The 23,843-nt window shown below is 38.3% G+C and overlaps 1 protein-coding gene across 4 annotated transcripts in view; it reads right to left on the bottom strand.

Moving 5' to 3' along the window:
- Window positions 1–565: 565 nt before the first annotated feature.
- AEBP2 (AE binding protein 2) overlaps window positions 566–23,843 on the bottom strand; it is a 48,433-nt gene continuing 25,155 nt past the window's right edge. For 2 of the 4 annotated variants that reach the window (XM_083365305.1, XM_083365307.1), the window contains 5 exons: window positions 16,838–16,962; window positions 7,875–7,942; window positions 5,303–5,416; window positions 4,922–4,988; window positions 566–2,799 (listed from right to left, as the gene is read on the bottom strand). In XM_083365305.1, coding sequence (XP_083221431.1) covers window positions 4,934–4,988; window positions 5,303–5,416; window positions 7,875–7,942; window positions 16,838–16,962 — 362 coding nt within the window. In that variant the 3' untranslated portion in view covers window positions 566–2,799; window positions 4,922–4,933. The remainder of the gene's footprint in view (window positions 2,800–4,921; window positions 4,989–5,302; window positions 5,417–7,874; window positions 7,943–16,837; window positions 16,963–23,843) is intronic. The other 2 variants (XM_083365306.1, XM_083365308.1) reach the window with 1 other exon arrangement.

The following is a 23,843-nucleotide window of genomic DNA, read 5'->3' as shown; positions in this document are numbered from 1 at the left end:
GGTTTATAGACCTTTTTTAAAATAATAACACCCTGAAGAAAGGCAATGACAAGCTACTTCTGTGTTGTTTCGAAGATAACATGCTCGTTTAGTTTGAGTAGAATTTGGCTCTAAGGTAGGGTGGGCAACTATGGGCTCTTCACCCTTCTGGGGATTTTCCTGGCTCAGGGATCCTGGGAGTTGAAGTTCACAGGTGGTAAAAGGGGCCATAGTTGCCCATCCCTCCTCTAGAGAGACTGCATCTTACTTTAAATACACAAAACTTAAACACAAATGTATTGTCATTGATTATGCTTTTTCCACTCGCTCTTTATGTTACCCATATGGGTGTGGTTGGTAGCCCATTCTGGACTATCCATTTTAAACTGAAGTCAGCAATGGGACAGATCTGGGGGGGAAAATGCAGGTTTTCCTTGGATAAATAGGTTTTTAAATCTTGCTTTATAATACAAATAATCTATAAATTCTACTTTTATTTGAACAGAAAAATAATTACATAATTTACACAGTGTGCTCCAGTGTTTTCAATAGCCAATAAAGGACATTCGGAACCTTAAAACGTAGCTGCATTTGCTTTCTTTTATTAGAAAAAATACTCCAGCAAAGTCTACAATCATCTGTCAATTATGAATGGCATACAAGAGATTCATGAAACAATAAGAGTTAAAAAAAATACAAGTACAAACTATATCTGAAAACACCTATTTGGCAATGTTATACTTCTTAAAGAAAGAGAACCCAAGCAACTAAATGACCATTTAATGAAGATAAAGCAGTAACTGAAGTGCTTAAGCAAAATTAAAAACAAAAGACAAAACAAACGGCATCTGTTTTAAATAGTTACATTGCCACAGATCTTTATGAAATACCATTGTCAAACAACTACAGTATTCCAGAACCGTTCCATGTCAGCAGTGCTTTTGTGATCTGCACAATAATAAAATTTAAATGTTTGTGAAAACATTCTAAATCCACCAGGAACCAAACAAACATTTTACCTTCATTAAGGCAGCTCCCCTTATACAATTTGGGGGGGGGGAACACCCCAACTTCCATCCCCCAAAACTTTAGACTTTCATGAATTTATTTGCTGTTTAATTAAAAAAAAAACAGTGTAAAAACGTTGCTGTAGTAATGCAAAAAAACAATAAACAATAAAATTAAAATTAAAAAAATCCTCCTAAACAGGGAGGGTTAATCATGCAGTTTGACTGCATATAGCCACCTTATTAAGTCATTTATTTTACATTTGTTCCTTCCAACAAGCAAGGAAAAAGATTGATTCCATATCCATGTTCAGCAGTGAGGTGCTGTAAATCTTCTATGGATATTATGTATCCTTCAAAGATTTCTGAAAGGATATTTAATGTGTTTTGTTCTTATAACAGTAGTATAGAGTCTCTTAGAAATCCAAAGGACATATTATTGTTAAGAAAGGTGCTTGCTTTTAAACAAATTCTGGCAGCGCTAATGACATACAATATCCTTCAATATTATTTCTACCATAATATATACATTTTAACTTCCATGCCTCTAGGAAAAAACATCTACATTTTGTGATATAAAAATATATTACAAATCTGCAAAACTATTTACAAGCAACATCCCAGTCTCTATATGCAACTTTTTTTTGTCTCAATACAAGACAAACAAGATACACAAGTTTTCTATTCCTGTAGGGTTAAAAAAAATCCATAATTCCTTGTTTAATAAAGTGAGGAAGCAATTTAATTCTTTTCATAGCCAACTTTGGTGCGTAAACGATTGTATTTTTAAATGCTTCTTTTTAAAAAATAGTTTTCTTTTTTTTTTTTTGGACAAACAGAAACATTTAGGCCAAAAGAAGGGAAAGGGAGACAATATAATCTTTAAAAGCCAGCTGGAGTTTTAAAAGCCAAATAGAATATAAAACCAAGGTTGTTTCTTTTCTTTTTTTATAGATATTATTATAGTCTGATTAATATACCGTAATATCTTATGAAGAGGATTGGATATACAGCAACACGTAACACTGATCAACCTCCCCTGAATATATATATATATATTCTGCTAAAAAATCAAAGTATGCCACCACCATTTTGCTTTAACATGATACCACCACTTAAGGTTATGTGATTGGACACAAGTTCACTAAAGTGACAATGGATACGCTTCACCAAGAATTCTTTTTAGCTCAGGGGTAGGCAACCTTGGCTCTTTTATGACTCGTGGACTTCAACTCCCAGAATTCCCGAGCCAGCATGGCTCAGCTTGGAAACCTCTCCCTTTCCCCTCAGCATGGCTGGCTCAGGAATTCTGGGAGTTGAAGTCCACGAGTCATAAAAGAGCCAAGGTTGCCTACCCCTGCTCTAGCTGTTGCTTATCATTGATGAGATTTCAAGAGTTCGCTTACGAAAAAAAAAAAGTTAAAACGTGAGTTTAACAACGGCCAGGATGATTTTTCACCTGGCAATTCAGCGATTGCCAGTTCATCCAATACAACTTTCAAAAAAGAAAAAAACATTGGTGATGCATGCTAGAGAAGCTTTTGCTTCACCTCTTACTGTACCGTCCATTAAGGTATGTTAGACATTTATATATAATATATTCCATAGATGCTTCAACTTCATTCACAGAATGGTTAGACCAATCATAGGCTGGCAGCAGTTGGGCACAGAGGGGATGGGTGTGCCTTGTGTGTTTGTGTGTGTGTGTCAGTGGATGAAGGTAAAGGACTCAAGGAATGTGCAATTCTAATTCCATGGTCAGTGCCCCCAGCAAGTCGACTTTTACCTCTTCAATCTCTTCTGTGGCATTGTTCTAGAAGGAAAAGGAAACACAAGCGTTGGTGGCTTCTCAAGGAAGTTTAACTTGCCCTGGTTAACAGGCTCTCCCTGTTGGGAATTAAGACGGCATTACGGAAAAATACTTCTACTGTCAGGAAAGAGGCTGGTGTGTTTTCTGAGGAGACAACCAGGTTGAAGTCAGTGGGGAAAAGTTAAGTATTCAAAACATCGGGAAGCCGAGGGAATGCCATATTTCTGTTTATTCTTCAGATACCGATATGAATTGTAACTACGCGGTTATTATCTTTCAGAGAAGAGGGTAAAGGACCCAACAGAAAATATTCGTAATAATCAAAAGCAGACTCACATCGCTCACTTCATAAAAAGGAAGGAAAAGAAAAGGAAAAAAAAAGATTAATTAAGCTTTTCATCTTTCTCACACTGAGGCTAAGGCTGGTATGAAGTTTCAAAACTGTATTCATCACAATATTTTCCATTGTTTCTGATGGGAGCATCTGCCTTGTTCCCACCGTACCTCTGACCAAGTCTGCAATTGCCAAAAAGTATTTTGTGTATATCCTCAAAGCTTCATACATTTAATTAAGAAACGGACTAAAAATGAGAGGATTTCGGAAAGTGGTGCCAGGTCTGAACGACGACTTTACGTTATTGCACTGTACGTAATTGAAGGCCCAAGAAAATGTTAAGGGCCACATAGCTGCTTTATAATTAACATTGCAAATTTAGCCATTATGATCACTTCTGTTAAATAATATTTTTAACAGCATATGTTTTCCCAAGACAAAATTTAAAAGGATTAATCTCAGCTATGAGAAGTAAAAGGTAAGCTTAAAAAGTTTCTAAGACTCAGATGAGCCTATAGTATACATTTCTATAAACACTAATCATGATGAGGATGATTAGCCTCCATTCACTTTAACAACAATTCCACAGAGTTTTGTGCCCATGTCTCTCCTATCTCTGCAACCTGAGATAGTCCTTGACTTACAACCGGAATTTGGACTAGAATTTTTTGTTGCTAAGCAAGGTGGTTGCTAAGTGAATTGCAGCTGATTTTACAAGCTTTTTTGCCATGGTTGCTAAGCAAATCACTGCAGTCATTAAATGAATCACATGGTTGTAAAGCAAATCTGGCTTCCCTGTTGACTTTGCTTGTTGGAAGCTGAACGGTAAGGTCACAAATGGTGTTTATGTGACCCCAGGACCCTGCAACTGATAAAAATACACGCCAGTTGCCAAGTGCCTGGATTTTGGTCAAGTGACCATGGAGATGCTGCGATGGTTGTAAATAAAAGAACCGGTCACTTTTTTTCAATGCTATTCTACAGTCAAATGGTTGCTAAATGAATGATTGTTAAGTCAAGGACTACCGCTAACAGCACTTGTTAGGCACTAGAACAGGGGTCTTCAAACTTGGCCCGTTTAAGACTTGTGGAATTCTGGGAGTTGAAGTCCACAAGTCCTAGAAGGGCCAAGTTTGAAGACCCCTGCTCTAGAACCTGGAACTCCTAACATTTAAAAGACCCAATGGCAGCAAAACATTAGTTATATCTTTGATGATAAATCATAAATCAGTTCTTTTCAGGTTACCTTTGGAGGAAAAAAGTACAGAAGATATAGTTATGGACACTTATAGTGTCTATGGAAAGTCTCAATCATCCAGGTCATAGTTGTTCCAAAGATGCTTTGCCGAAAGGCAACTGGACTTTCTTGGGGGGGGGGGGTTTCCTTGAAAACCTTTCACTTCTCATCCAACATCTCTGAAGTTGAACTGAAGAAGCTTCTTGGATGAGAAGCAAAATGCTTTCAAGGGGAAAAAAAAAGAAAAACCAAGGAAGTTCAGTTGCCTTTTGGAAATGCAACTTTGGAATGGACATTTACAGTGTTTTCACAGAACCATATTTATGAAAAAAAGAAAGAATCTAACTGTATAGTAAAGTTCAAAAGTAAATTATGATATGTCCCCATCCTAACCCCAAAATGAAAAGAAAAAAGGCATTTAATTTGTTTCAACTGCACGGAGCACTAAGATCTTAAAGTAATACTATTATGTATTACCGACTGAACAGAATGTGATTTTTTTTATTTTTTTAAAAAAAGACAAATTTGGACTTTAAAAAAATTGGTATACAAACCAGCATGTGATCTTAAGAGAAGTGATCTTTCAGGATTCCACTGAATGTACCTCCTTTACTAGACTTTCTGTACACCAAGCACAAAAAAGTAAAATACACTTGGTAAATACACATATTTACCAGCCAGAGGTTAAGTTCAAAAGCAGTCATGTGACCTCAGGCCTTGAAAAATTAACTTCTGGATGCTGTAAATAATGATGAAATGTTTTTTTTCCCTCTAATATCTGCCAAAAATATTAGTGAAGGTGAATTATCAAGGAGGAACAGTACTGACTATTTTGGCTACTTGCACCGATAGCAGCTCTGGTACAGCTTCAAAAAGTTACGCAAGGCATCAAGTCACATTGAGCAAAGAGAACATCCAGAAATGCGCAGATTTACCTGTAAATGTTTGGGTCCAGAAGCAAAGCAGTATCTTTTGGTAGCTTTGATAAATGAACTACTTTAGTTTTTAATTGATGCCTTTCACTTTCATTTACCCACACATCAGGGAGACTATGAATAAAATAAAATATTCAAAAAAGGTCAGTGATTCGCTCCCCACCATCATCACTACTGGTAAAAGAGCTGCTGTCAATTCTTATGGGAAATTTATTTATTTATTTAATTTGATTTTTATACCGCCCTTCTCCCGAAGGACTCAGGGCGGTGTACAGGGCAATACAATAAAATACAATATATAAAAATTAAAAAAATATTAAATACAATAGCCCAATTTACCGGTAATAAATTACAAAACGTTAAAATACGTTTTGTAATAAAGTCCACATCAATGTTTGCACTGCCAAAAAGATTTAACTGGAAATCTGCTTCTATGTGAGCATCACAATCAGCTTAAGTGTTATCGGAGTGCAATTCCAAACCTTTTGTTACAGGACAAGGCTCCCCCCCCTCTCCCCAAGACAAAAGGCTCCACCTCTTTCAGAAAGCAACATTTTATTTCTACATTAGCTAGGATGATTGGGATAGGAGACTTGCCCAAATTAAACATCTGTAGGCACAGAATTATATGCCACCTTCTAGAAGCTCTATATGATTGGTCAATAGCTCAAATTCTCTATGTGAAGTGATAACAAGGATAACAAATTTGGCTCTTGAGGATAGCCTTGGTGGAGCAGTGGGCTAAGGCCTCCTTAAGTAACACCAGCTGCCTGCAATTAGTGCAGGTTCGCATCCCACCAGGCTCAAGGTTGACTCAGCCTTCCATCCTTCCGAGGTAGGTAAAATGAGGACCCAGATTGTTGGGGGCAATAAGCTGACTTTGTAATAATGCCGCTTCGGGGGGGAGGGGGGGCGAAAGCCCTAATAAGCAGGCATATACATAGAATGAAGGCTATTGCTAAGCACATTTGATTTGTGCTTAGATTGTAAGCCGCCCTGAGTCTTCGGAGAAGGGCGGGATATAAATGGGATTAAAATAAATAAAATAAAATAAAATAGCATTCTCAACAAGGTAAAGAAGCACCCGTGGATTTTACTCTGCTAGTTGTAACCAAATTTAGGGGGTGGGGCTTATCTTTGTTTCAAGGCCATTGAGCCAGTGCTATCCCAAGTCATTTCCATGGACATGATGTCATGGAGTGCTGTCACCTTCCCATCAAAATGGTGTCTACATATTCGCATTTACAACTGCTAGGTTGGCAGGAGCCAGGGCGAGGATGGGAACTTGCTCCGTTGTGTGGTGCTTGGGTCTCAAACCTGCGCTATCAGCTTTCCAGCTGACAAGTTCAGGGTCTTAACCGTTGAGCACAATGGGCTGTACCCTAAAAGAGGCAAAGATGCAAGAACTTGAATTCCTCAAACCTTCTTAGGGGTGTAGGCTACTACAGGTTCAGTGTTGCTACATCTGAACGGGAACGAAGTCCATCTACTGGGAGCTTTTCAAAATCTCACGTAAGTAGCATTAATTACCATGATTTAACATTATTATTCAAAACAATGGCGCCCCCAGGCAGTGACTTTATTTAAATCTCCATGCCTCGTCAGCTCTTCAAATCTAACTAAAAGGTAAATTTTAAATACACTTCAGCTAGTGAAAAACCTAGAGCCTGTTTCAATCTGGAAACTTGAAGTGCAACTGTCTACTTTTGAAAAGTAATGGCAAATATTCGAAAGACATTTTCTACAGATTTGTTTTGGCCGATGTTAAGGCGCTTTCCAGAATTTAATTGAGAAATGGACATTTCATCCTGTCCACTAATTCAATTTAAATTGAATTAAAATTAAAACAGAATTATGTCTCAAAAAAGATAGGAGAAAGGGAGATACATGTTCTATATGTGAACATATTGCTTAGAAATTACTAATTTCTGGTACCCTGTACTTTTTGTTTATTGCTAATTATAGTTCAAATGAGCTTTGCTGATTTTAATACTGATAATGAACACATATTTCCATAATGATTTCAAAGCACTTTTAGCAACTGCTTCCATGGTGTTAACAAAGTAACAAAAAAGCTTGCAGTCTTTAGAAAGGTTGACATGTCATAACCACCTTCAATGAAAAAACTAAAGAAAATTCAACAATATATACTGTATTTACTGATTATACAAATAAGGATATTTCTGCTATCACCCACCTTTTCTGTTTAGTTTTGGAAAACTGCTAGTTAACCTAGGGCAAAAGCATATACCTTCTTTCCAATATGTTTAAACACCTCGAACAAAAATTAACTCAGGCTATGAAGGTCTTCAGTATTGTAGTAAGAGTCAAAGTCACTTTCCATTTTGTCTTCCTAATGAATATTAATTTTTCTCAACGTAGTCTCAAATGCATGAATTAACTTGGTAAATTTAATTTTCCATCACCGTTTTATAACAGTCCTATAAGCCTGAGTCACATGAAACTCTTCCATTCAGTATATTGAAAATTCTGTGTATGCTGTGTGAAAGGTAGGAAATACCCTAATTTTTGCAGGTGCTGAAATTATGTACTACTGAGTATAAATACTTACATATCTTCTGGAGTCCAGTGAAGCAGCAACTTAACTTTGCCAGAATCTTCTTTTCTTTTAGCTATTACCTAAAAGCAAACATGAGAAAAGTGACTTGAAATATTTATGTTCTTTCTTTAATTCCCTGTCCTTAAAAATATCTGGTCCAAATGTTTTATGCCAAAAAGTGTTTTAAGGGTTACAGGGTTTTTTTTCATGGATTCTGATAGTCATTAAAGCAGCTTTCTTCCTCTTTAAAAAAGTTTACTACTGAGATGATGTTCAAATTTATGTGAGATGATGCTAATACATGCATGCATTCCCTTTTTAATGTCTGTTCTCATTTCCTGTGACAAATGTATCATGTTGACTAGAGATTTCTGGGAATTGAAGTCCACTCATTTTTGAGTGGCCAAAGTTGAGAACATTGACATAAACTAGCTGCCTTTCTCAAAGCTGCCATCCCAAGACAGCTGGAGTGTATCCAGTTGGGGAAAGCTTTCGCACGTTATGTATTTTGCATCCTGTGGAAGAAAACAGTTAGGTTTCTTAGCTTGACCCATGTAAAAGATATCAAATTGGTGGTTTGGCCTTCAACTTCATGAATGGACCGCATAAAGAAGTAACTCAAGCCCCAAAGTGGAAACGTCTCGATGTTCTGCAGAAATATTAACCACAGGACAAAAGCAACACAGAGAAATAAGCTTGTAATTGCAAGTTTCAGACATGTTTCTAGAATTTTGCATTTGGCGTAACAGGAATTGGAGCTGTTTTCAAAGCTAATGGGTCACTGGGAAATTTAGAAGCACGAAAGATAAAAGAGTTGTAGATAACGTTGATTGAAGGAATGTAGAAACAGGACTTAAATGCCGTGGCATAAGAGGGTATTGTTTAGGCCGACTCCCAACTTCTGATCACTCAAAAAAATTTCAGTTTGACTCCCCCCCCCAAGTGTGAAGGCCACATTGTTAGCGCAGCCTAATATAGGCAAGTCTGGGGACTGGGAATGATATATGAGGTGCCTCAGTTTTATTGTTTTCTATTTTGTTTATTTTTAAATGTATTTTGGTGTTAATATTGTTAGCTGCCCAGAGTTGTTTGGTTAAGATGGGCAGCCACATGTATTTTCTAAGTACATAGAAAAGGCGAGGCTGCCTCAAGCATGGGAGTTGGTAAGACTACCAAAAAAGGAACTGATTAGAGAAAGAAATGAAAATTGGAAATACTGCATATTTATTCTGGCTTTGGGAAGCCGTCTTATGCATTAAGCTCGAAAGCAACACACAGAGGTTCTTAAAGAGAATCAGAGCTCATCCTAACTGATCCAACCCTGGAAGCTTTTAAGAAGAGATTGGACAGCCATTTGTCCAAAATGATATAGGGTTTCCTGCCTGAGCAGGGGGTTGGACTAGATGACCTCCAAGGTGCCTTCCAACTTTTTATTATTATTATTATTATTATTATTATTATTATTATTATTATTATTATATTACGGCACAGGGTGTTTTCATAGGAGCTTCCTAAATTATGTTTGAACACCAGCATTTAAAATGAACAGTGAACTGGTGGTGCGCTGCTATTTTCTTACCCTGCATCCCAAATTCTTGTGCTCGTTCTAAAAGAAAGCCCCCAAAACTTTAATGCAGCATTATTAGCAAAGGTTCAGATTTATAAAAGTGCATTTTTAAAGGCAGTCTTTCAAAGAAAGTATAAAATATTGTCAAAGGCTAGTCAGGTGTTCTAACAATAACAGAAATAAGAGGCTGATTATAAAAACATTTTCTAGGAACCCGTAAATTACAAGTGATGTAAAACATGCCTGAAATAGTTTACCTGTTTCCATGTTATTTTCTTAAAATTAAGATAGGTGCAAGATGGATTTTGGAAGAAACACCATGTCTGGATGTACCGTAACTCTATTTTCAGGCCTATGGAAAGCACTTCACAAATACAAAAGCCAAAAAAGAGGGGGCCCAACTGGCCAGGTTTTATATTTTATGTATCAATCAACATATCAAAAGACAACGGTAGAAGAATTTAACTCACAGCTACATTGCAGGTGTCATTTAAATAGTCTAGACCAGGGGTAGGCAACCTTGGCTCTTTTATGACTGGTGGACTTCAACTCCCAGAATTCCTGAGCCAGCATGGCTCAGCTTGGAAACCTCTCCCTTTCCCCTCAGCATGGCTGGCTCAGGGATTCTGGGAGTTGAAGTCCACGAGTCATAAAAGAGCCCAGGTTGCTTACCCCTGGTCTAGACTATCATTCCAACAACTATGGTCAGAATATGGTCAACGGTGAGGTATTATGAAAGCTCTGGTTCAAAACATCTGGAGGTCACTAATTTCAATATCCCTTTTTGTGGATTCGGAAGACCTCTCAAAAGGTATTTCACCAAGTAGCAACAATGAACCTTATCGAGGGCAATGGGGGAAAGCAACAGCTGAAGTTCCTCATGAAGAGAGATTGCACAGAGGCTATTTTCTAAGCTCCTGTTGTCATCTTGGTGAGAGGAAACTTACATGGGAAGACTTTTGCTCAGACTTTCAAAGCAGAGGCAAACAGACACAAATCAGCAATCAAGAGTACTGCTTGATTTGTCTTCAAATGGTCGCAGGAGCATTTTCAGAGCAAAGATTCTGACACAGAAATTATACCTTCTGCATCAAACAAACTTTCCCATTTCTGTTGCAGACTTTTTGAAAAAAGTCAACCTTTAACCAGGAATAAGGGTTACATATATGCAAATGGAGTTCTGCTGACCTCTCCTGGAGAACCACAGAAATAACTGAAAAAGATGTTAGTTACTCTTCCATATTGCAACTGTTTAGTTTCAGCCACAAAATATTTTGGAATGTGCAGCACACTCATACAGCGCCTGCCAGCCGCTGCTTAAAGCAGCTGTGCCTTCTCCGGGAATTTTATTGCAAAGTGTTGCTATAATTCTCATTCTCAAATCTGCAAAATCCTCACTTTTATATCCATCATCAGATATTGCACTTGGATCTCCAGAACCACAGACTTAAGATTTGAATAATAACCTACAAGCTTTGATTTGGATCCATGTTCTGAAGTAGGGCAGCTAATTATAGCTAACTGTAATCAGTCCAATGTCAACATACTAAGCAGCAATAACCTGGGCAGAAATGGCTGTATTGGGGACTTCTGTCCAAGTGTAGCCATTCGGATTTCATCTCCTTCCCTATAATGCGGACAACCAATCCACAGTCATTCTCAAGTTTTGCAATAGGAGACTGGAGTAGGGCTGTGAGGCACTTTGGGGCCAACTGAAAAAAAGGTGTGTAATTAGGACACTCGAGGATGAAGAAAATTTACATAAGAACCAACCCAAAAGAAGGTGGGACAATGGGCAGCCAAATAGTCAGAATCATCCTCTCTTTCCATGACATTTCTGCAAGTGGCAATAAGTGAAGGCGACTAAAATTAAGAGTAGGAGGCAGTCCTTCAGATATCCTGAACAATAACTTCAACAAGTCTCACCAATAGCCTAGCTACTGGCAAAGAGAAGTATCAATTAAAACATCAGAGGAAATTCTAGTAACGATGGAGAACATTTGCACGGAGCATGACAATGCTCCAAAATACACTTGGAACTAAGTAGGAAAGAACAGTCAAATGACTGATAAAGAGTCATCGCACAATTTCTGTCATCTATTCAACACTTACAAAAAAAACTGTTTTCTCTCATTACTGCTTTCAAGCAAGGTAGGGAATTCTTTCCGATCTCTTTATTAGCTCTGGCCATAGGAAATGTTCATCTTTTATTCTTTCATCCTGAAGTCCTGTTCTGCTATCTTCTTGTGGTGATGGAAGGGGATTCCCGAGAGAGATGGTTGAAAGGCACCAGGAATACACACCAAAAAGTATCTATGCCAAGCAGTGATGTACATTACCTACCTGAAGCAAGCAGGCACTTACATCAGGCAGCAGAGATACAGGAAGACACTAGAGGTAGATCAGATTTGCCGGCAATGGCAAAACCGTCCCGATACACTGCGCGATGTCACGAGTTCGACGTGTCTGATCTGACATGACATCACTTTAAAGATGACATCAAAGTTTCATACTACATGGTAAGTCATAAACTCCTGTGTTTTACCAAGTAACCACATGGATAGATAAAGTGACCGACAATACACTCTCAGATAATGAATGCTTAAGTCAACATGCCATTAAGGAACATCTGAGGCTCTTTTGGAGCACTAATGATATTTATGACACTAAACCCTTCAAGGGGTTCAATTGCTGAGGTTGCTGTAAGGAAAAAGAAAATCCAAAGCAGCAAAGACGGAATGATAGTGGGAACACAGAATGTAAAGCAACAAATATGGGGTGCTCAAGGCAGAAAAAAGTAAGACGAGCTGATTATATATTGACATTTTAAGCATTAGAGAATCGAAACTGATTGGAATTGGACACTTTTGAGTCAGAAAAAGTGTTTACTACCCAGGGCACAAAAATGAAGAAGAAACAGCACCGCTTTCAGTGAGGAAGGATACAGAAGGACAGGACTTGTGTACAATGCAATTGAGGACCAAATGTTATCTTTTAGAATTTGCAGACAACGTCCTTTAAAATGATGTTCACCTAAGTTTCTGCTCCAACCACTGATGCAAGATGACATGTTGTTTGGTCAAGGTCAATCTGAAAATGCAAGAAAGAGTTGCTGCTTATGATTGGAGACCGGAATGTCAAAGTTACGAAATATAGAAGGAAAATGTAAGCTATGTATGGGCCAGGAAACAGGAACAACTTATCACCTTCTGGTTTCTTTAGCAACGGCTCATTCTTCAAGGAGAACAATTTCCGAATACATAGATATCATCAGGTGGAGAATACAGAAGATCACATTGATTATATTATTGGTACACAGAATTGTAACAGATCAATTAACCAGCAAAGAAGTGGTCAGGAGCTGATTGTAGAAAAAATCGTGAACTGATTATGTGCAGGTTCCCTACCAAGCTAAAGAGGAAGATCAAAGCCAGAAGTTTCCACTATGTAATCTTGAATGTATATCTACCATTTTCAAGAAGAACATCAAGAACTCTCTGAAGTCCTGAACCTCACTGAGAAAAATCAGAGAAATTGTGGAATGAAACCAAAGAAGTTATAAAAGGTAAAAATAGAACTAGACTGCCAAAGGTTAAGAAATAGAAGACACCAAATTGGATGTCAGTACAGATGATAGAAATTGCCAGGAAGAGGAAGAAACCAAAGCCAAGAAAGACAAAGATCTCAGGTAAAACTTAATCAAACAAAAAATAGAGAGAGACGTTAGATAAAACAAGGAACAGCATTACGACACCATCTATATCTAATTAAGAAATAGGAAATATAAACAAACAAACATACAAAAAATAAATAGAAACAGAAGGGAAAAATACAGATTAAATTTCCAAAAGATCACAAAACTTAAGGGAGATTCCAATCTCAAATCAATATGCTAAGAGAGGAACAGATAGTAATTCAGGAAAGATGAAATAGAGATGAGGAGAGTATACTGAAGTACTGCACAATAGAAATTTCAACATCCAAGATACCTTTCAAAATATTTCCTACTTAGAAGTGGGTGAGCAGCACTACAAGCTGAAGTCAGATTAGCAGTTAGGTAGAGACGCGGTGGCTCAGTGGGTTAGGACGCTGAGCTTGTCGATCAGAAGGTCGGCAGTTTGGTGGGTCGAATCCCGAGTGCCGTGTAACAGAGTGAGCGCCTGTCCCAGCTTCTGCCAACCTAGCAGTTCGAAAGCACGTAAAAGTGCAAGTAGAAAAATAGGGACCACTACGGTGGGAAGGTAACAGCGTTCCGTGCACCTTTGGCATCTAGTCATGCCGGCCACATGACCACGGAGACATCCTTGGACAAGTGCTGGCTCTTCGGCTTTGAAACGGAGATGAGCACCGGCCCCTAGAGTCGGAAACGACTAGCACGCATGTGCGGGGGAACCTTTACCTTTACCTTTAGGATAGAACAAGAACTGATGGACCATCTACAGAAATAGAAAACAAAAGAATCTAATAACGGTTCCAATCATACGACAACAGCAAATCTAGAATGACCCAGTGACTAGCTGACAGATTGGAAGAGGTCAGTCTTCATATCAATATCAAGGAAAGGAGGCTTAACAGATTGTACAAAGTACTACACAATATCCTTAATTTCGCATGTTAGCAAAATGATGTTCAGTGTCATTGAATGCAGATTATAGGCCTAAAATGGAAAAAAGAGATGCCAGATGTTCAAGCTGGCTTTCGAAAAAGCTGCAAGAACAAAAGACATTGCTGATACACACCGGTAATTGTCACAGAGTACTAAAAAGAAGTGGTTTTATTGGCTACAGAAAGCCCTATGACCATGTTGTCCATATTAATCTGTGGAATCTCCTTAGGGAATGAGAATCCAGAACATCTCATTGTCCTCACTGAAAGCCGTAGCGTGGATGGAACTTGGAAAAATAAAACTGTCCCCAGGTTGAAAAAGGAGTGAGACAAAGTTATATTGCCGTATTTATCCAAAGTATATGCTGGATATATTTTGAGGGAAGACGGACTGGAAGAAGATCAGTATGATTTTAAAACTGGACAAAGAAACCTGCTCTCTGTTGATGACGCTTCTCCAACAGATGAAAATGATCTGCAAATTCCAACAATAAATATCAAGGAACAGATGGAAAAAAATGAGACAACTCCATTAACTAAAATCAAGGACCATGTGGAAAAAATGGGGATGATGGTTAAATATAGAGAGAACCAAACTAATGACAACAAACACTGTCTTAGAACTGACAGTGAAGACATTCAGGTGGGTATGTAACTTTTGTGCCACACAGTAATATTTGACAGGATAGCAAGAAAGGTCTTAGAAAAGGTATTCAGATGCCATGACTTGGCTCTATCTACAAAGAGTTGTTGTTGTTAGCTGCGAAGTCGTGTCCGACCCATCGTGACCCTATGGACAACGTTCCTCCAGGCTTTCCTGTCCTCTACCATCTTCTGGAGTCCATTTAAGCTCACGCCTACTGCTTCAGTGACTCCATCCAGCCACCTCATTCTCTGTCGTCCCCTTCTTCTATTGCCCTCAATCTTTCCCAGCATTAGGCTCTTCTCCAGTGAGTCCTTCCGTCTCATCAGGTGGCCAAAGTATTTGAGTTTTAGCTTCAGGATCTGGCCTTCTAAAGAGCAGTCAGGGTTGATCTCCTCTACGACTGACCGGTTTGATCGCCTTGCAGTCCAAGGAACTCGCAGGAGTCTTCTCCAATCTACAAAGAGTAGAATCACACTAACAATAGTTTTCCCTGTGACACTCTATGGGAGTAAAAGACTGGAGAAGGTGGAGTGAAAAGACATACTCTGGAGGAGGAGGTAGTCCTCGATGTACAACAGTTCATTTAGTGACTGTTTGAAGTTACAATGGCACTGAAAAAAGTGACATGACCATTTTTCATAGTTATGATCACTGCAGCATCCCCATGGTCACAAGATTTTCATTCAGATGCTTGAAAACGGGTTCATATTTATGCTGGTTGCTGTGTGTCCGGGGTCATGCAATCACCTTTTGTAACCTTCTGACAAGCAAAGTCAATGGGGAAGCCAGATTCACTTAACAACCATGTTACTAGTTTAACAACCGCAGTGATTCAGTTAACAAATGTGACAAGAAAAGTCGTGAAATGAAGCAAAACTCACTCAACACATTTCTCGCTTAGCAACACAAATTCTGGGCTCAGTCACAGTCATAAGTTGAGGACTATCTGTATTAACACTTTTAATTATATTGGAAAAGATTATTGAGAATATCATGGCTAGCTGTGAAACCAACAAATCACTTCAGAACTATCACTTGCAACACAAATGACCATGCTCAAATTAGCACATTTTGCACACATTACACAAAGACCTCACTATTTTGAGAAGTTTATAATGCTAAGAAAAGTGGAAAGAAAGAGGAAAAAATAAGCACTAGCAAGGAATTGGAAGATTCAATTATAATTATTATGAATGCCACATTAAGAGACCTAAAAGGACGGATCACCTGAAGAATAGCTACACAGTCAATCGGAGACGACACTGATTTGATGGCGCTTAGACCGAGTACGAAGTAACAAGTGGTTCTGCATCCTTTTATGCTGTAAGTATTTGTGTGTCTGTATGAACAGGGAAACACGGGGGTGGGTTGCCTTCTCTGATTCATGTGACAGAAACAAGGCAGGCCTAGAATGCAGGAGCTGGCAGCTTTCTGAGCTACTATTCTATTACCTACCTCTCTACAGGGGTCAGCATCCATCTTTCTTTTGTCAATTTTTCTGCCACAACAAATTTGTCACCTTGTGTTCTATTATGAAGAGTCATCATACGTATGGACAGAGTTCTGAGCCTCTATGTAATTTCTTTCCAACTTTCCACAAAGTTGGAAAAAGTCAATATATTTAGCCCAGAGAACTATCCGAAGTATTAGGATACCATTTCTGAGAGCAGAATTAAAGTTGTCATTTATCCATGGCTGTGACTAAGGTGCTGGATGAGCCTCTGGGAGACTAAGGTTCTCATTCTTTTGCACAGCCATGGATCGCTCTCAGAACAATCTGCCTGAGATTATAATGGGAGAGAAAACTGAATGCAGAGAGGCCATGTAGACCTGGAGGAAGGGTAGGAAATAAATTTAACCAATTAAAATATGAAAATTGCTGGGTAAACTTGGAGAAATCCCAGCCTAGACAGCAGCCTTTATGGGGCTGCTGTTCTTCCAAGTTCTACAGGTTAAAAAGAGAGGAACACGAACTGCATATATATATATATTTTGGAAGAAGACCATAGAAGACTTTTCCTACTGCAGTCCAGCAACATTGTCTAAATTAAATCGGTGGCAACAATGCCCAACAATGTAAATTTCAGTGTAGAAAGGCTGTTTGACAATATTGAAGATATTATAAACATACCAAGTATTGTAAATGGTAATACTTACAGTACTGTGAAATACCACACTGTGGCCTTTTCCCAAACTTTCTATGTGAGCAGAAAGGTTAAAGCAAATAGCTCGATGCCGTATTGCATCCAAGGTCTGTGCATCAAAGAAGTCATGAGGTCTTGCTAAGGAAGAAAAAAACAAAGCAAGCCTTCAACTACAATGTAAGAGTATATGTAACATATTGAAATGTTCAGCTTTTCTGATCTCACTTAAGGAAGAAAGATTACGCCTTCTGCTTTCATAGCACAGGCTGTAAAGCTCAATATACTTACAATGATCCTATTTTTAAAATTATCAAACTGTTCTTACTATGAGGAAGTCTTCTGCTAATGTTTCATTGAAGATTATCTTTTGTAATTTAAATGCGGTATTCCAAAATATGCATTCAGGTGATAAAGGACGGGTTTAGGAGGACCTTTTCCTCTGAAAAACCCTTTTAGGTATTTAAAAACTGGAATTACATTTTCCTCTTTCCAAATTAAGCTTTCCCGGTGCAATCAGTGTTAATTTTCCAGTCTCCAAATCAATGTCCTTGATCTTTTCTGGACCTATTCCAATTTTATTTTATTTTTTCCTTTTTCAGAATTAGACACAACATTCAAGGACGGCTCTGATAAACAGAAGATAAAGTGAAACTATTACTTCCTGTGATTTTGAAAAAAATACACTTTGTAATAACATTAACAAAACTACATTTACTTTATTTTGCAACCACATCACACCTTCCCTAAATTTGCAACCAATTAGTATTACAAGGTCATTATTGCAAGAATAACCAAACTTCCGTTTAGCAGGTCTTGAAGCGATAGGTTTTGGACTTAATAAACATCAGTGCCAAGCTCTCCCAGAACACACAAATTCATCGGTTAGGAAATATGTTGCCTATGTGTGCATTAACACACTTTCTTGGGCAACCGTGTCACTGTTATTTATTTTGTTCATGTAATTCTCTCGGAAACATATTAATTGGTGATTTCTGGCTTCCAGCTTCTTAGCATTTAAAGCTTGACACTTATGATAAACTGGTGCAGCTTTTGGCACTGCCTTTTTATCTTTTTTTGTGGGTGCTGCTGAGTCATTGTTGTTGTTTTACTTTCAGCTCCTTGATATAGATAAAAAAGATGGATGATAAGACATTCCCCGTTTCTAATGATTCTTTGAATTGAGGCTTCACTGTACTGATAGTAAGCTAGATATCTCCAATGTTATACCTGTGTGCTTAGTCAGTTAACTTGGCATTACTCTGTTATTCTCATTCAGTAAATATACATATATTTTTGGAGCTATGCAAGGTCATTTTAAGATGCAACCAACAATAAGGTTAGTGGATGTTCATCCATAAGGTTCCAGAAACAATTCCTTCATAAAATATTTGCATAACAGCTAATATTCTTTCTCTTTCCAGTTCTCTTCCATGGAAGATTCATCTTCATTCAACAGCTTCTCATGACTGAATAGTTTCATAATATTAAGCAAGCTACAACAAATTACTTACTGCTACATATCAAACAATACAAGAAGTTTCTGGGTTACTGCTAGTGTGAACCACACAGGGCTGTAATTCTACCCCTTGACTCCAAGACTTTATTTTTTTAAAAAAATTCACATAGTTTGCATGTCCTGCTTATTTGTAGAAAATACTTCAACACTTGTTGTTGTATAGTTGCAATTATTTGAATCCAATTCAAAGGCGATGAGATAAATGCAAAATATAAGAAAGTTAAATTTTCATTTATCACACTGAGCATATAAATGCTACTGATTTAAACTCAACTGAACCACAATAATGTGAATAGAAAATCTGAATTATCCTTTGCCGCCTTAATAACATTTTTTTATGTTCTTGGAGAAGTATTTGATCTAATATTGTTTTCATTGTGTGGACTGCAAATCAAGTGGAATGTCATGGGGGAAAACGGGTGCTCACAGACACTTTCAAATTTGAGCTGGGATTTTGTTTAAAATATACTTTTTGTCCTAATATTTTTTCAGGAAGGCATCCAAATCCATGTTACTGAGCTGAACAAATTGCACAGGCTTATGGATCCTAGTTCTCTTCAGTTGTTCAACAAAGACACTACTTTAACTACCAAATGAGCATATACTAAAAACATATTGAGGTAGATTTTCTTCCCAACTTGCCCACTAGGTTAGACATATCTCATACAGAACAACAACAGGACAAGGATAACACTTCAGCCGATTATGCATCAAAGCCATCTGGCATCAGTGAATTAAATCCAACAATGCTAAGCTTTGGCTTTTTTTTGAAGAATACCTTCATGCAGGATCAAATCACTGAAGATATGGATCAACTTCATAATTCTCAACAAACAATATTATATTTAAACAGGTAGTGGGAATAAGAAAAACCCATTTGTGACATCATTCAGTGATATATATTGAAGTATTCATATATTACATCTGCCTCTAGCACTAAAAGATGAAGTTAGTCATTACCAAGTCAGAAGGCTGAAGGATACTAGTAGAATACTCACTGAAATACAGCAAACAAAGTAAGTATCGCAAAGGTTTTAAACTAAGTTTATACGAGGAAACCTGGAGAGTGGCACAGTGGCGACATACTGGAAGAGGTCAATCTACATATTAATACCAAAAAAAGTTTCTTAACAGAATGAGCAAACTATCGTACAAATAACCTTGCTTTCAGAAGCCGGTAAAATGATGCTTAGGCTCATACAATGCAGATTAGATACCTACACAAAAAAAGACATGCCAGATGTTCAAGCTAGCTTTAGAAAAGACCAAGGGACATGAGACCTAATTGCTGATGAATGCTAGATAATTGAGAAAAGACAAAGAATATCAAAAATAAGTCACTATGTGTTTCATTTATTGCAGAATGTCCTTTGATTGTGTCCATCACAAATGTGCTTAGGAAAATGGGGATCCCAGAACATCTCATTCTCCTCCTGAGAAACCTATACACAAGTGAGGAAACACAATGTGAACAAAAGGAGAAACAGAGAGTTCCAGATTGATATAGGAGTGCAACAAGGCTTTATTTTCTCCCCTTACCTACACACTGAACATATATTAAGGGAAGCCGAAATGGAAGAAAATCAATAAAGTTTTAAAACTGGAGGGAGGAAAAATCAATACCCTGTGTTATTCTGATGAGACTACTCTGATAGCAAAAATAAAAAGGATCTGCAAGCTCTAGTAATAAAGGTGAAGGAGAAAAGTGGAAAAAAATGGAACTAAAATTATATACTGTACAAAGAAACTAGTGATATTATGAAGAACAACCACTTTTAGAAGTGACAATGGACAATTTCTGCCTTTTAGGATCAACCATTAATAGTGCGAAGGGACGCAGTGGCTCAGTGGGTTAGGACGCTGAGCTTGTCGATCAGATGGTCGGCAGTTTGGCGGGTCGAATCCTGAGAGCCGCGTAGCAGAGTGAGTGCCTGTTACTCGTTCCAGCTTCTGCCAACCTAGCAGTTCGAAAGCACGTAAAAATGCAAGTAGAAAAATAGGGACCACTACGGTGGGAAGGTAACAGCGTTCCGTGCGCCTTTGGGGTCTAGTCATGCCGGCCACATGACCATGGAGATGTCCTCGGGCAAGCTCTGGCTCTTCGGCTTTGAAACGGAGATGAGCACCGGCCCCTAGAGTCAGAAACGACTAGCACACATGTGCGGGGGAACCTTTACCTTTTATTAATAGTGAAGGAACAGTCAAGAAACACAACACAGACTAGTACTTGGTAAAGCACCCCTGAAGGCCTTGGAAAATATATTCAAACGCTGTGATCTGTCCATTTACCTACAAAGATCAGGATAGTGCAAACTATGGTAATCCCAGTGAAAGTTGGAGTTTGAAGAAGGAGGAAGGAAGACTACTGACATTTTTGAACTTTGGCGGTTGGAGAAAACACACGAGAATACTGTAGATAGCCAAGAAAACAATCAAACAGATCTCTAAACAAATGGCCAGGCTTTAATTATCCTAGGTTGGATACATTTTGGGAAGATTCGTCTCTCTGGAGAAGGCTCTAATGCCTTGGAAGAAAAAAGGACAATCCGCAGCAACATGGATGGATTCAGTTATGGCAACGGATGTGCCATCAGAAGACCTGAAAGACCAGGGTTTTTGGTCATGAGAAAAATATATATATATCTATGCAGCTGACAAGAATTGACAGCAACTTGATGGCACATAATCAAACAATACATCCAATACTTAAAGCTATAGTCACAGAGAAATGAAAATGTATTTATGAATCAGCATGCAACTTAACAATGACTTGGTTTATGTATCAGATTCAGCTATAATGTTCTTGACTTTAGCTTAATACGTTGTGTGAATATAGTCCCTGGCTATCAGAGCTTGAATCGGGAGATGTAAGTAGACAAACCAAGAAAATCCTTCATCCAAACATCCCGTAAAGTTCCAGAGGAGTCAATGACTTTCAGAATATTGTAGACACGTCAGAATCCCGCAAGGGGAAGGAACTTTGATGCAGGAGCAAAATTCAGCTCCACATTCCATGGTTTCAATTCCAAAGCGCATTTACGCTTTTACTATTTTGATTTAAAACCATGCAAGTATCTGCCAAGCGTGGCAGTTTAGATAGATCCTGATACACAGAAACACATGAACCACTAATGTTCATAATTTAGGTTCAGGAAGGATTATGATTATTTTCAGTGACACAGCCGTTCCATGATCGAAACATGACATTCTTCATTACTGTCCTGGAGAATTTTCATATGTTGATTACGAAAGTTTTGATTAATTAACAGAAATGCAGGCAGGATGAACACCACTGAGGTACCAAGAATTGCAGATCCAATTCTATACTCAGGAATTAGGAATGTGCATTTGTATTCTGTTATTTTCTTCTTTAATTCCATATGTTTGCTGTGTTTTTACTTCGTTTTCATGCTTTTCCCCCTTTTTTACAATTTTAAGCCACCCACAATCAGTTTACAAGTTGGCTGGTCATACCAAACAAACTCTTAAAACCAAGCAGGATCCTTCTCCCATTCAAAAAATTCTAACTGAAACAAATTATCTGGATTCAGGCTTGGCCTGGGAAATGCCATTGGCTGCTGTGGTGGCTGACCTTTCTGGGACCTAAATGTGGGGGTTGGTCCTCTAGTCCCTTCCAGACTTTTCAGTGGCATTTGTTATCATTGAACCTATATCTTTCTGGTCCACCTGCAAGGATTAGGAATTGGACATTCGAATGTATCTGATGGTGGTTCTACTCCTACATGAGTGGTGATACCAATCACAAATTCAGGAGGAGAAGCATTCAAGCCCACGGTTATTATAATGTGTGGTAACTCAGGACTCTCCCTTATGCTACTTAATATCTACGTAAAATCAGAGTGGGAGGTTGCCCAACTCTCCATAACGAGGTTTCTGTGCTATGCACGTAACACCCATTTGTACACTGCCACCCCCAGGCGAAGGTGGAGATGTTGTGGTTACATCCTGAGAGGATCTGAATGGGATAAAGTAAATTCAGGTTGAGTCCCTCCAAGACAGAGCTGCTATTTTTTTAACAGACCATGGGGTATCCAAACAACATCAGTTCTCAGTGGTCATGGAGTTTGTTCCCACTGAAGGAACTGAGCTTTAAACAGCAGGATGTGCTGCTGCCAGGAATGGCGCTGGGAGGTGGGGCACTGCTCAGCTTCGGCTGGTAAACCAGTTGTGGCTCTGCTTGGACCCAGATGCCCTAGCAAGGAATTTACATCTTTATAACGACTCAGCAGGACTACTGCAACATGCTATGTATAGGCTGTCATCGGAAACTACTTAGAAACTACAGATGGTACAAAATAGAGCAGATAAAGTGCTAGCAATTTACTCCTAGCAGTGCATAAAAGAGTCATAAAAGAGCCGAGGTTGCCTACTCCTGGTTTAGGAGCCTTGGTGGAGCAGTGGGCTAATGCCTCCTTAAGTAAACCAGCTGCCTGCCATTAGTGCAGGTTTGCATCCCACCAGGCTCAAGGTTGACTCAGCCTTCCATCCTTCCGAGGTAGGTAAAATGAGGACCCAGATTGTTGGGGGCAATAAGCTGACTTTGTAATAATGCCGCTTGGGGGGTGTATGAAAGCCCTAATAAGCAGGCATATACATAGAATGAAGGCTACTGCTAAGCTTGTAAGCCGCCCTGAGTCTTCGGAGAAGGGCGGGATATAAATGGAATTAAAATAAAAATAAAATATTTTGGTTAGGGTTCCGCAACTATTTTTAAAAAAAGCAGAAAGTTACCTTTTAAAGCCCAACACAGCACAATATCCAGTTACCTCAGGCAATTCCTTGCTAGGACAGAATCTGCTTACCTGGTTTGATCATTACAAGAGGATTTCAGAGTTTGAGGTAGATGGGTGTGGACAAGGCAGCATATCGCTTCAATGGTAGCCCCCATTTTATGGAATTCTCTCCCCAAGAGGAACACAATGCCTCTGAATCTCTTGGCTTCTCAAAACCAAGTTGTAACACTTTTCTTTCATCAAATTGAATGACATTTTGTGTTATTTACTGGAAATGTTATTGTTATTAGTTGTTTGGCCTGTTGTTGTTTTAATGCTTGCAACATTAAAATGTTGTAAAATGACCACAGATATATGTAAACTGAAGACTAAAAAAAATAATAACTGAATCTTGCTATTACCGGTAGATGAAATACCAATGTTTGCCATCATTTTCCTTTCTAAAAAGTATCTTTTGAGCCCAGCATAGGCTCCACGGGCAATTATTTAAAAATATAATAAATAGGCAATTTAAACAGGACTTTGTTTTGAAGTCTGTATAAGGAAAAAAAAACAAAACACAAAACAAAGATAATCTGGAATATTAAAAAGCATCCTGGAGGCCGGAAAGAAATTGTCATAAAATCCTCCAATGTTTATATCCTTTCTTTTGTAATAAATAAATGCACAAGAAAAAGCCATTTTGGTTGTCGACCCATGTGAATCATCAACAAGTGCCCATATGACCCTGTGGAAACTCCTATGATTAT

This window comes from Vipera ursinii (assembly GCF_947247035.1).
Source record: "Vipera ursinii genome assembly, chromosome: 6".
NCBI lineage: Eukaryota > Metazoa > Chordata > Lepidosauria > Squamata > Viperidae > Vipera > Vipera ursinii.
Note: the sequence above shows the minus strand (reverse complement) of the source record. Positions and strands in the feature narration are given on the sequence as shown.